The 13,481-nt window shown below is 44.1% G+C and overlaps 1 protein-coding gene across 1 annotated transcript; it reads left to right on the top strand.

Moving 5' to 3' along the window:
* Positions 1 to 1,017: 1,017 nt before the first annotated feature.
* On the top strand, positions 1,018 to 12,821 carry LOC119354946 (small ribosomal subunit biogenesis GTPase RsgA 1, mitochondrial-like). The gene is made up of 5 exons (XM_037621713.1): positions 1,018 to 1,617; positions 9,631 to 9,852; positions 10,655 to 10,843; positions 10,965 to 11,158; positions 11,940 to 12,821. Exons 1-5 carry the CDS (start codon positions 1,045 to 1,047, stop codon positions 12,115 to 12,117), a joined length of 1,356 nt encoding a protein of 451 aa, XP_037477610.1. The 5' UTR covers positions 1,018 to 1,044; the 3' UTR covers positions 12,118 to 12,821.
* The last annotated feature ends 660 nt before the right edge of the window (positions 12,822 to 13,481 follow it).

The raw sequence follows: 13,481 nt of genomic DNA, 5'->3' as shown, positions 1-13,481 counted from the left end.
ATCGCCTATGGAGTCGTGGGAGCTCAGTTTCCATAGGCCAAGAAATTATTTTTGGGAGGGCTGAGATTGAAAAGAATAGAGTATTTTGTGCTCTAAAAAAATGGTGTTTTGTCTTTGGCTCCCATCATTATGGTCTAGCTCCGCCACTAGTTTAACTTCATATGATCTCGGTTGCTCCGCTGGTTTCGGCCTAAGAGCAAATGTGCAACATAAGCTGGTGTTGAGAGACCTTTTGAACCAACATGCTCTATCTCCCCCTCATCACGACTGTTTGCATCTTCTCAATCCTACCTCCTACTTAGTTGCAAGTTGTTCCTTTTTGTTATTTGTCACTCTGGATTACTTACTTGTTAAGCGGTACATCACAATGCAATAGTAATTTAAATCTACTTGTTACAATCCAAATATAAAGTTTCCAAATTATGTAGTGCATATTTGAACTGGATAGTTGCTCTAATTGTTTGAATGAAACACCCACACATGTTCCACTAGATCATTTAGTAGTTGTGTATGAGTTTCTTGATTATGAATCCGATGATGCATCACTCATAAATTGTAGAATTACTCAATCCACTGGATTTCTCTGAAACCAAACAATAAAATTGTAAGAAATCACTACGACATTTCACTGAACACTTGCCATGCATCGTGTTTGGCATAGACGACATCGATGGGGGAGGGGGGGAGGATGTGTACTAGGGCGGTGTAGGGATCCGACGACGGTAGCATGGAGTCCTGACAGTGGTCCGATAAGGCCCGAGGGCGTAGGAGGTGGGTGCGGTCGTGGCATCCAGGGACCAGGAGTGAGAACCAAGGACGGAGGAGGAAGTATGGAGTGTAGGAATGTGGACGAGGCATATAGTACTAGTTCGAACTCCCCCACTCTTCATCTTGATTTGAGACAAAACTGAAAAAATTCAATTAGTCCAGACTACCGAAGCCAAGATTAAGTAGTCCAAACGGTCGAGTCAAGTAGGACGGCACTATAGAGGTAGAGGATAGGCTTGGAGTGTGCACTCCGCTATCCAGTTCCGCTCCACCGAAATGCCGCTCTTCCCACCCCCCTCCACGGCCACACTGCCCCACCTCCGCCTCCCGCTCCCGCTTCCCCTTCCCCAAAGCCTCCGCCTCCTTCACCGTGCCTCCCGCCATCCGCGCCTCCCCCCCGCGGTGTCGGCCGCCTCTCTCCCCCTGCCGCCCCCCGATGCGCTCCTCCCGAACCAGGCCACGGGCCTCGTCGCGGCTTCCCAGGCCAATTTCATGCGCGTCATCGTCAGCTCCACCGCCCCGGGGCTCGAGCAACACCAAGGGACAGACCTTCTCTGCCTCGTCCGCGCGCTGCTCAAGAAGATCCGCCGCCGCGTGCTCGTCGGGGACAGGGTGCTCGTCGGGGCCGTCGACTGGACCGACCGCCGCGGGATGATCGAGGACGTCTTTGAGCGCCGGAGCGAGGTGGTCGATCCGCCGGTCGCCAACGTCGACCGTCTCGTTGTGCTCTTCTCGCTGGACCAGCCGCAGCCTGAGCCCGCCACGCTCACCAGGTTCCTCGTCGAGGCCGAGTCCACAGGGATACCCTTCGTGCTTGCCTTCAACAAGGTCGAGCTCGTGGACGATCAGGTATACTCGTTCGGAGCCAGAATTGGGTCATTAGGTTACCAACAAGACATATTCTTATTTTTTATTTCAATCCTATCGTAGCATAATTGCTTTCATCTAGTCTAGATTGATAAAGAGTAGAAGTTCTGCTGATAAAGTATTCCTCTATACAACGGGGTAATTGGAGTTTAGATTATCTAATAGTGAGAAGCAGCATAGCACAAGTCATGATTATTGTGGCGGAGTTTGATGCGTAGTTGAGCTTCGCATAGTAGCCACTTCATTGATTCGATCAATGGCTCATTCGGCACAAACTTACACTTTACCGAGACAACCTTCATTGCAATTCGGTGCTCTTGCTTCGCATGAAAATAGTTCAGTTGCTGGCAAGACCAACATATTCTGTCAACAGTCAACAATATCTCTCTATCACCCTTTGAAACGCAAGAATTTGGAGGGAACAGAGCTAAGCTCCTTTGCGGCAGCCGAACTCCAAGACCTTAATCTGCAAGTACATCCCAGAAGAGATCATGGATGGATTTTGCTGCATTATTGAAGGTTAGCTGTCCAGAAGAGGAGTACAACCAGACTGTCGAATCCCTTCCTCTTGGCCTTAGGAAGTTTGTTTCTGGAGTTGGACCACCAAACGTCCAGGGACGCTTAAATGTGTGGCTGCAAACAAATAAAGCTGTGCCAGTTCAGGACAATACTCCACAGGATGCTGGTGATACTCCATAAGCCAATGATCTTTCAAGAAAAGGTTGTTCTTTGCATTGCCAATATGAATCTGGGCAGCAGCTTTGAAGATTGGAAGTTCAGTATTATTATGGGGAATTTCTAAACCATGCCAACCCCGGTTTTCAGTGGTGTGCTGCATCCAGAACCAGTGAGTCGTCAGCGCCAACCTGGTGGCCTTAAGATCAGGAACACCAAGAACACTGGCACTTTTTGGCCGGCAGACCCGAGACCAATTGACAGGGCAGTTCCTGCCTGAGATGTTTTTTTTTGAAAAGGAGGAAGATCCATCCTCTGCATTGATTGATGCACATAGCCATTTTTATTGTGAAGCTCTCAATCCAATACAAAAAGTGATAAATAAGTTTGATAATGGGCTATGACAACAGCAAGAGATATTAAATGTAGTACTTGTGCATCACTATTCCTATTTCTAGACCGCCATCCATATTGGTTGAACATAGCCTGTGTGACCATCTCCAAGTGGCTTTACCCAGACACTCCTGCGCCTCCGCATGCTGAAGTAAGCACCATGTATGGACCCAATGAGCATCCTTGTGGATAACCTGCAAATAGTTGGAAACTCTATTTTTGTTGAAAACAATATCATCATGACAATTCCCAATAGTCCAACACAAGGCGCACACCCCCACCAGGTTCAAGCCTTTAGCTGCTACTCCGCTCCCGCCAACCTATTCCCAAACATATTCAAGATACTGGTTGGCGGAGGCAGGTTGAAAGCCACATAAACAGTTCCCAGTAACAAATGTGCAAAAGAACACGAGAGAATTAAGTGTTGAATCGTCTACCCTTATCACAAAAACAACACTTCTTGCTACCATTCCAATCGCTCTTAGGTCAGTTGTCATTAGTTAGCATTACACCTCTGTGATTCTCGTTTACCATGTCGGCATACATAGATTCTGAACCGAGAAGACCGAAAGCATGGAGTTTCCACCGGAAAACATCCTGGTCATGAGTCAGCTTGATATCCATCAAGCGCTGGACCAGATGTAACCAGACTATCCATTTATCACTGGTAAGTATCTGATGAAAATTAATATTCAGCGGATTCCTGGTCAAAACATTTGCCATGGAAGGATGTTTCCCATGTACTATATTGTAAAGATTTGGGCATTGCGGCTCAGAGGAGTATCTTTCGAGCCAGGAATCTTCCCAAAACTGGTGTGAGTACCGGCTTCGACAATGAACGCACCTTTGCTGAAGAACTCCTCTTTGACTCTCAAAAGGCCCTCCCCGAAGGAAGAATCAGTGGGTTTGACTGTCATTTGTGATGAGTTTTAGAATGTAGATATTTATTTCAGCAACTCTTGCCACACTCCATCCTCATTTAACAACTTGAACAACCATTTGCTCAGCAAGCATTTATTTTTGATCTTAAGATCATCCACCCCAAGGCCTCCTGGATCTTTTGGTCCACAAATGATACTCCACTTGTTCACTAACCGGTTGTCAATCCTCTTTCATTCCTTATTCGGGAGCTTGCGATATTGAATAGGGATCCCGAGGTATCGGAACATAAAGGATCATGCCTCACAGCCAAAAAGTTGTTTGTATTGATCTTTGCCCTGCTTGGCCTAACCAGAGTAGAATATTTAACTCTTATGTAATTTGATTTTGAGGTTTGAAAGTTGCTCGAACAAAGAATGACCTTCATGGCTGCTTTCTTCATGTCATGTTCCTTGAAAATAATAGCGTCACCTGCATACTGAAGTGTGTACACACCTCCATCCACTAGCTACGGAGTAAGGGCATCTCCAACGCTGACCCCCAAAACAGACACGGTATCCGTCATACGACATCCTTCTTCAAGATGAAGTAGTCATCGTAGGACTGGACGCCATTGTAGAGGCGACTAAAGACATTTTTTTCAAATCTGAAAGCGCCAGCAAAAATTGTCCACGAATAGGGCATCAGGGGCAAAGTAGTCGTCCATCAGCGTCAAATGGCCTGTTCCGATTCAGCATTTGGTGACCCTTGACCGATCCCTTCAAATTAAGAACATGCTCTTCCGCACGCTCCGTGTCTGCAAGGACCGCATGCATCATCGGTGTTTCATCCGCATAGTCCTCGTCGAACAACTCAATGTAGTGCTCTTATATGCACTCTCCATGTCCGGATCCATTGCTTCAAAGAAGGGACAAAAAATTTCAGCACGGGAATTTCACCAAACACTTGCCGGGCATGGTGACCCCCCGTACGGCCGGATGGTACCTGCGCGGCGGGCAGATGAGAGGTGTGGATTGGTGGCGGAGGGCAAGCGACATGGCGACCGGGTGGAGCGGTGGAGGTCGCGGGCGTCCGGGAAGGGCTTGGCAGGCGTCCGGGGTGGTAGAGCGGTGGCGTCGGCGAGGGAGGAAGCGGATGTAGAGAAAGAGGAAAGGATGGAGAGCGGGGTCCGGGCGGGGTTTTGTGTGGGCCGGGGGTATCAGAGTCCTACGTGGCGGTGATCCAAATGTAGAACGCCCGGATTGGTCCGCGAACCGATGCGGGATGGCGTTGGATGGCAAACTGCGTCCGGACAGCTTGGTCCGGACGCTTGCAAGAGGTTTGAGGGTTTGCTTTGGAGATGCCCTAAGGCCACCCACATGGCTATCCTCATTACTTGGCTATCCTCATTTGCCATTGCAATGAGAATGGCCAACATGCTGGCAACAATGTTGAGAAGGTTCGGAGTCACGGGATTCCCCCTGTCTAAGACCCCCTTTCGAGTTCTCTCTCATTCTACGAACTTTGCAATCTAGTAGCACCACTGTAGTGTGAACCCTTTCATGCGAAGGTTGTTGAAGAAAAGACCAATTAACCTTGTCATATGCCTTCTCAAAATCAACCTTAAAAGTCACTGAGCTTATTTGAATGTAGCACGTCAAAGTTTGTCAATCACCTTGATAAACCTACGCCGGGGGGTCTAGGATCATGAGTTGGTGATTGGGGGTGGCATAGCTCGTTTAAGTCTCCATTGTTCGCTTCCTAATTGAGAGGGGTAGTCCAAGGTATTTCACTGGGAGAGACTTCTCCGCAGTCAATCATGGCCTTAGTTAGAGCAGCATCACCATCGTCGCATTTGATAGGCAAGAACACGCATCATGGATTTGATTGCGTGAAGCTCCTCACTTAGAGACTTTATGAACATGATGACATCATCTATGTAGATGGACATACTCTGAATGTTCTCTCTGCCTATAGGGCAAAATAAACTCCAGCACTCAGGCCTTCACATTGTGAAAAGCAAGATATCCATGAAAATGATGAAAAGAGCGGGGAAAGCGCGTTTCCTTGGCCAAGGCATCTAGTGAATTTAGGACCAGGAGAGCCGTTGAGCAGAATGCGTGTTGATGCAGTGGAAAGAGTGGTAGATAGCATGCCAGCCACAACATTGATCATCGAAACCCTTGCGCCTTAACACTTCAAACCGGAAGGGCCATGCAACCGGGTCAAAAGCTCGATCCATGTCAAGCTTCACAAGGTGGTATAATTTTTGTTGTTGATGAAATGATCAGGCGGTCTGCCATACCAGCATGAAATTGTCATGTATGGAACATTTCTTGATGAAGGTTCCTTGATTGATGGACAAATCCGAGGGAGGAGGTGCGAGTCTTATTGCCATGACTTTGGAGAGGATCTTCGTGAAACTGTGGACAGGGCTTATGGGTCTGTATAATCTTTGTCCTCCCCTGCATCAGGTTGCTTGCTTGCGAAGGTGGACCAAATGTGCCCAGTTTAGGATTTCAATACCTCTTCCACTTGGAGTGTAGAGATGCTAAAAAATGCCACCATGTCGTGCTTATTTTGTTATTTTGATGCCAGCAATTTTGGTAAACTGCCATATTTGTCTGGGAGGAGAATCAGCGTCTTGGCCAGCAAAATCTGCTCGCTAACGCATCCCAATTCCCACTTTACACGCGCTTCAGCAGCCTCAACTTGGCGTTGAGTCTCAGGATGGGATCAAGGGGGCCACTGGATCCCAGAGCTGTCAACGACCTCTCAGCCGAACCATCCGTTGTGAGCCAGAAGGACTCAAAGTGGAAGTGTTTACTTTTCTTAAACTTTGGTGCCATCGCGAGCAGTAGAGGATGACCTGAGAACAAGTTATGCCATTCGACCGAGACTAAAATTTGCCCAGCTTGCGAAGGATGGTGTTTTCTTGATCATTGACCATGCGTAGGCTCTCCCATTAAGGTGGATGTCGGGCATAAGATCCTCGGTGGGACAGAACTTTCCCGTCATTCTTCTGTTTAAAGTTTGAGTTGCTTGTTTTGGCCGTGTTTTGAGTTAATATCTCCCAGAACTACCGACGAACCTTGGGCCGTCGCACATGCCGCTCTCGGCTTATCTAAAAACAGATTTCTTTTCGCGTTCTTGTGGGCCATGCACGATGGTGATCTAGCACTACAGTCGAATCTCTTGTGGGCCGGATGTACACATTCATATGTTTTTACTCATAGGATGAAGCAAAGGCATTCCATTTGAGTTATATCAAAGGGATTTGTCTCTCAACAAAGACCTAATTCAGCCTAAGAGGTAACCTGAGCAATAGCCAGATATATAAACAGTAATACGTGAGTTGGCATAGTTCCCTGGTACATACAGCACACAACGAATTTGATTGGTACATCCTTGGGATCACACTCCTTTTGATAAACACCAATTATATATGGCCACTAGTCTCCGTGCTGTCATTGGTCAAACATTCAAATTCAAGTTAGCTAATCTTTTAATTACTAGCAAAAGAGCCCGTGCGTTGCAACGGGTACAAAATGAATTTGACAATTCATATGGTATTTGACAGTTTACCTCCTGTGGTGCAGTATTGAACTATGCCTCGACTTATCTTTCCTTTGGTGTAAAATTGTTGGTCATTCGGCAGCCTACTATTAAGATGCAACACTCATCCTTGAAAAACAAATAAAAAATGATACCCTCTCCTATCTAAAATAAAATAAGTGTCGCAATAAGTGTCGCAGTTTTAAACTGGGTTTAGTTCAAGACTGCGATATGGATCGGAGGTGGTATTACTCAGATATGTGTATGTGAAAGCTGACATATAAAGTTTTCACCATATATGAACCACAAAAATACATATGCAGGAGGAACATTAGTCTACTTAAGATCACTCGACAAGCTAATGCTGCTAGCCACACCCTTGCTTGTATGGGACGGGTGCAACAACGAACTGTGTGTTGGCTTTGAAACTTCCCCGAAGAGATACTAGCATAGTTAAGTCTAAATGTAATCATCTCGTTTGATTAATGAAAGTTCCTTCTCCCGCAAAAAAAAGGAACTGCAAAAATACAAAAATACATTATTGATCAAGTTGATTAGTCATGGTATAAATACATGCCACTCATTGTAGATAACATTGAGAAATTATCCAAATTTTATTGTTGGATTTGGATCGAAATAAACTTAATTTAGGTCTGAAAACTAAACTTCCTTCAAAGTGTGAAATTATCTGCGCATACTCATACATGCTCAGTGGAAGCAAACCTTTTTGCAATAATGATATACTATCACATAGTATCTAGATCTAGATCTCTAAATAGTTGAAAAACACATGTACATGTATTATTGGCTCTAAGTAATGCAGCGACAAATATATTTACTTCGGGTAGACCTTGAGTTTTTTATGGAGACGACGATAAGCGTGAGTAATTGTGGATATAAATTGTGACAGATGTGGCACTAATAGAAAATAAAAAATATCTTGAAGTCTAATTCAGTTCAGTTAATGCCAATACTGCATCTAGCTATTTGCTTCATGCACATAATGACATATGCATAGGGACGCACCTGAGGACGTGACGTGCTCGGAGTTGTTAGTATTTTATCTCGGTCCGCCTGCAGTAATCACCCGTACAAGCATCTAGCTGCTTGGCTTCAGTTGATAAGCATGCATCCAGCTAATCATCATCGGTGCCCTGATCACCCAGATATTACTTGTGGCGTTGGTTATAGCGGCGGCGGCCGCGGTGCTTCAATATGATAAAGCGATCTTTCCTGGAGTTTCCAGTCAAGGAAGACGACATGGTGATTTGTGAGTACAGTATGGGCGGAGGGCGGCGCGGGAACGGTGCAGGCGCTCGACGATGAACGGTAGCCAGAGCAGCGGATCAGTGGTGGATCATGATCTCGTATGGCCGTATTGTTGGCGGTCAGAAGGACCAATTGACGAACCAACTGAACGAGCAACTTCGGCCAATGGCGTTTGATCGATCTCAAAGTTTCAATTGTGTGCTGATCAGAGCGTATTATTCACGTACATGAGAAGATAATCAAATCATTCCTTCTGAATCATGGTTGGCTCCTTGACACGAGCCACCACACCTCAAATTGGGGCTGCGCACCTGCGCCGCCGCCGTCTTAGCAGCTCCAATCGACCATGGCTGTCCGCTGGACCGGTGGGTTCTCAAAAGCAGCGATGGCAGCGCCCCCGCGTCCTCGCTTGATGAGATGGCTGATGTGCGCGACCGTATACTACCGCGGCCTCATGGTCGAGATGAAGTGCCCCGTCGGATCGGCCGTCAACCGGCTCCTTCCACCTCCAGGGGATCCACCTCCTCCCCTTCCCTCTTTCCTGAATCTTGAGCCGATATTTATGGGAGGGTCAAGGGAAAACTCCAAACTGATCGAGAGTCCGCCCTCGTCTTAGCTCTCTGATTTCTATTTTTTTGTTGGGCTCGGTGGACCAGAATAATGGGCTGCCTAGGTTGAATTTGATATTTGAGGACGCGAGAGAAAAGCTGACGTACGAACAAGTCAAGACGGACGGACGGATGGAAATTATAAAATTTAGTACCACCTCGAATATGTTTTTTAAATTCAAACTGAAAGCGTAAAATCACGGGAAGAAGCGTATTGTGACGGTGAACCCGACAAAGTCAATCCGTGCTTTATTATTAGGGAAAGAAATGTATAAAATATGAAAGAACTGGCATTTGATACATACCCACCATATGGGCATCATTGTTTTGTAAAAGATAAGCATCATACATTCACACTTTTGGTTTCCCTCGCTGAGGTGCGAGTTTGAGCAATTTTCTTTCCATTCGATCCAAAGAACGGATCGGGTTCCACCATCAAGATATAACGGAACAAAAACAAAATACATCCTCAAGGTTCAAAACTAGAAAAATAAAAGACATGGTTCCAAGCATGAGTTTGAGCAATTAGAATGTGCAATTGCACACTGTTTATTATTTAGTGTATTTGTTTCACATTGTTTACCTGAGTTTATATTTGTGTGGTTGACCTGATAATTTATAACTCCGTTTTCTGCAGATCATCTCCTACTGGAGGGACAGGTTGAAGAGCTGGGGCTATGATCCACTCTTTCTAAGTGTTGATCAGAGATCTGGATTATCAGCTCTTGAAGAGATGCTGGAGGGACAGACAACTGTAGTTGTTGGTCCAAGCGGTGTTGGGAAGTCCAGTCTTATTAATGCCTTGAGATGCAACCAAAACATTTCAGAGGAAGATCCAATACATCAACTTCTTGAACAGGTGACTGTTATATAATTTCAAATTGCATTTAACCCCAGGCATATTGTCATCAGTTTCATACAACGAAAGGTTTAACCAATAATTTCACTTATCACACGTGTTTTTAGTTTTTGTTGCATTTTGCCCCAGCCGTATGGCCCCGCTCATGCCTGATCGGGTTGCCAATGGCACATCTTGTTCCACATGGCTTGTCTTCCTTAATTGTTCCATCTCATCAGGCAAACATACGGCGATATTATTTTCCTACTTCAAATTCTCGCCCATTCTGAACCTTTCAATGCCGTACATAATCCATTATGAGAATTTCATAATTTCTTGTTTTGTTAGTTTTCCTCTAAAATGTAGCCCTTTTTCTTGGCAGAATGTTTATTTACGGATATAAACGTACCACTGTTTACTAAGGTTGGGTCAATTTATCAGGAATAATGCTATCTTTATCTCAAAAAGAAACTCAATTTGTTAGCTATGCTTGATATTGAGATATTGCCGATTGGATTTACTGAACTGATGTGTTGCCTCTGATATGGTATTCAGGACTAATTCAAAATGTATTTTTTATGTGGTCCCAAGTTGGTTTGCCTTGCACAATAGGAGACGATGGAGCAAGTATGCATTGTTGTCTGTTTCTTTATGTGGATGCAGTAGTCTTTTTTCCTTTTACCTCAGATATTGTATAGCTTGACATGCTTTTTTCATTTTTCCCATCGTCGTGAAGTTTCTCAATCTTTTTCCAGTAAACAAGTGTAGACACCTTTTTCTATGTGGACACTGAAGTCCCTTGCTTGTGCACATTCTTTTCCAGAATAGTAAATGGTTTGGTGAACAACGCGTTGGTACCGTGTCCAAGAAAAGCGGCAAAGGAAAGCATACCACACGTCATGTTTCATTACTTCCGATAGTTGATGGAGGTTTTCTTGCTGATACTCCTGGATTTAACCAGCCTAGCCTGATGAAAGTGACCAAAAGGGGTCTTGCAGAAACTTTCCCTGAGGTTTGTTCACTTGATGCTCTATTTGGTTAGAGCTTCTGTGCATGAGCAAGTTGACTCTGTTATGGTTGTAGTTTAATTTGTTATGACATTTGCATAATTGTGTTATTGATTTTGTATCCAGATAAGAAAGATGCTAGAAGAAAATGAGTCCTCCGGGTGCTTATTTAATGACTGTGTTCACCTTGGTGAACATGGCTGTGTTGTCAAAGGTGACTGGGAAAGATATCCATACTATCTGCAGTTGCTTGATGAGATCAAAATTAGGGAATCCTTCCAGTTACGAACATTTGGAACTAAAAGAGAAGGTGATGTCAGGTAAGCCGTAAACGTTTCCTTTATGAGAATCACTAATGCACACCAACACCAGATACATATGCCTTTTCTTCTCTATTTCTAGTACTGTGGTTTCTGTTTTTTAAAAGATTTCTAGCAAATATTCTCTAAGCTATAAGCTATCAACAAAATAAAGCCAAATGTTTGGAAGACAGGTTAGTTTTTTCATAGTTTGGCAAGGTGAAATGCATTATGGTGAATGGAATCTACCTTATGGCAGTAGGCCCTAGGTTACCTATTTAGCACTGATCTGCTTAGCATATGCCGGTCTTTCCATGATTGTGGTGACAGCAGTTGCTTTTATTCATACATAAATGATCCTTATATTCGGAAATTTTCTGGTGCAGAATCATGTGGTTATTTAATTTTCTTAGGTTCCATACAAATTACTTTCTCCATTTCGCTACAACTGTCCCCAGCCTCGGTGCACTTTGTCTAAAAATATCTACCCATTTAGGGAATCAAGACTAGCTCATGCTATATTTCCACTGCCTGCCTTACTTTAATGCTTTGGGAAAGGTTAAGTAATTGTACCATGCCTATTCATAAGGGTTTTCTATTATAACTTTTTCTTGGGTTAGTGTTTCATTGGCCCATGCACATGGTGGCCTAGATATATAATAATCTACTCTATAGAGAGTCATATTTGACAGATTGGCATCCTTTCTTTAGATCAGTTCCTGCGTATCAAAGCACCTACTCTTTTTGATGGATGCTGAACTTTGTGTGTGTTAACAATGCAAGCATACCCATCTTGCTTCAGGTATAAAACAGGTACCATGGGTGTGAAGCAAGTGGAGCCTCGCCTTCAACTCAAAAAGCACAGGAGGGTGTCCAGGAAGAAGTTGAACCAATCGATTCTCGATGAAATGGATTCTGACATGGATGACCTCGATGATGACTACCAGTTCGGTGTAAGCCGACGTACTAGCAAACGGTGAAGCTGATTCTTACCTGATCTAACAAACTCTAAACATTACCAAGGAGGAACAATGGATGATGTACATAACTGGCTCTCTACTGTCGCCGCCATGTCTAATTCTACTGACCAAGTTCTGAAAATAGAGATGTGTAGACGAGGAAACTACAGAAATGTGCCCTAGATGGTGAAGATTGGCATTACTTGTTTCCCTGTGACAAGATCGAGAAGAAGAAAGTAATAAGATAACCAAAGAAGCAAATTTACACAATCTCCTGCGGCGTTGTTCTGAACTTTCATAAGGTGGTGTTGATTGCTCTATAATCAATTTTATGAGGTACAGCTGCAGCCTTGAGGCGTCGTTTTAGGTTTCTGATGAGGCTCACAGTAGACCTTGGACCAACATTGGTAATACATCATCAAGTCGTATTTTCAAATTCCAAGTGTTTGGTTAAACCACGAGGAAACTTCTTGGCAGCTTCGTAATCCAAGAAAACTAAACCCCGGGTGATGTGTCATAACAGCATTTAGATTGAGTGGAATGCCTGGTAAAGGATGGGCTATATGTGGTTGTGGACGCAGTCACGCAGAGCGGAATAGAAGAAGCTCTTGGACCAACATTTTTTTATTTTTATTTTTTATCTGACGACATAAAGCATCATAGCTCCAATTTCAAATATGAAGCCCTTGGACCAACATTGATATATACATTATCAACTTTGCTAAGTTTTTTTAAGGTTGCTCTGTTAATTAGTCTTTTGTTCAGGATAACCATTCCTTTGAATAGGTGAATAAATTAGAATGGCATGAGGAGTACATAAGGAGGCTATATGCCTCACTTAACTGGTAGAGTTTACCACAAAAAGGATCTGCATGCAATGATAGAAAGGTCAGAGGGCAACGTCAGTTACCCCTTTTAACGACCAGTGATCTGGTTGGTAAGAAATCTGAGTCCTCTTTACTCTGACCATGTTGACGAATCGTCCATCGTATACAGAAGCATAGCATATACTACCTGGCTCCACTCCAGAACAGTGACGCAAGGCTGCAGTTGGCACATTGTATATATGTACTAGTATAATGTATAATGTATGGTCCCTAATCTGACCATTTCTGTATCAGGAATCAGATGGAACGCATTATCTTGATAAGCAACCAGACGGGACAAAACTCCCCACTAAACTAAACGTACTGCATATTGATTATCGTCGTCACTAGTTTTGTCAGCAGTTTCTTTGTGCTTCTATTTATATATATAGTAAAAATAAACAAACAAATTCATGACAGCCACCAAGGGAATCTTGTGCTTTGTTTTTGTCAGCAGCGCAATAGCTAAGATAAGAAACATAATTATTTTTTATTGCACGACAATGCTTGCACTTGCAA

Source organism: Triticum dicoccoides, chromosome 2A (genome assembly GCF_002162155.2).
Source record: "Triticum dicoccoides isolate Atlit2015 ecotype Zavitan chromosome 2A, WEW_v2.0, whole genome shotgun sequence".
NCBI lineage: Eukaryota > Viridiplantae > Streptophyta > Magnoliopsida > Poales > Poaceae > Triticum > Triticum dicoccoides.
Note: the sequence above shows the minus strand (reverse complement) of the source record. Positions and strands in the feature narration are given on the sequence as shown.

Bases quoted from the DNA above. Each gene is read 5' to 3' on its own strand.
- LOC119354946 (XM_037621713.1), top strand. From the start codon at position 1,045: ATGCCGCTCTTCCCACCCCCCTCCACGGCCACACTGCCCCACCTCCGC. The intron at 10,844-10,964 runs GTTTGTTCACTT...TTTTGTATCCAG, and splicing joins TTGCAGAAACTTTCCCTGAG to ATAAGAAAGATGCTAGAAGA. The intron at 11,159-11,939 runs GTAAGCCGTAAA...ATCTTGCTTCAG, and splicing joins AAAAGAGAAGGTGATGTCAG to GTATAAAACAGGTACCATGG.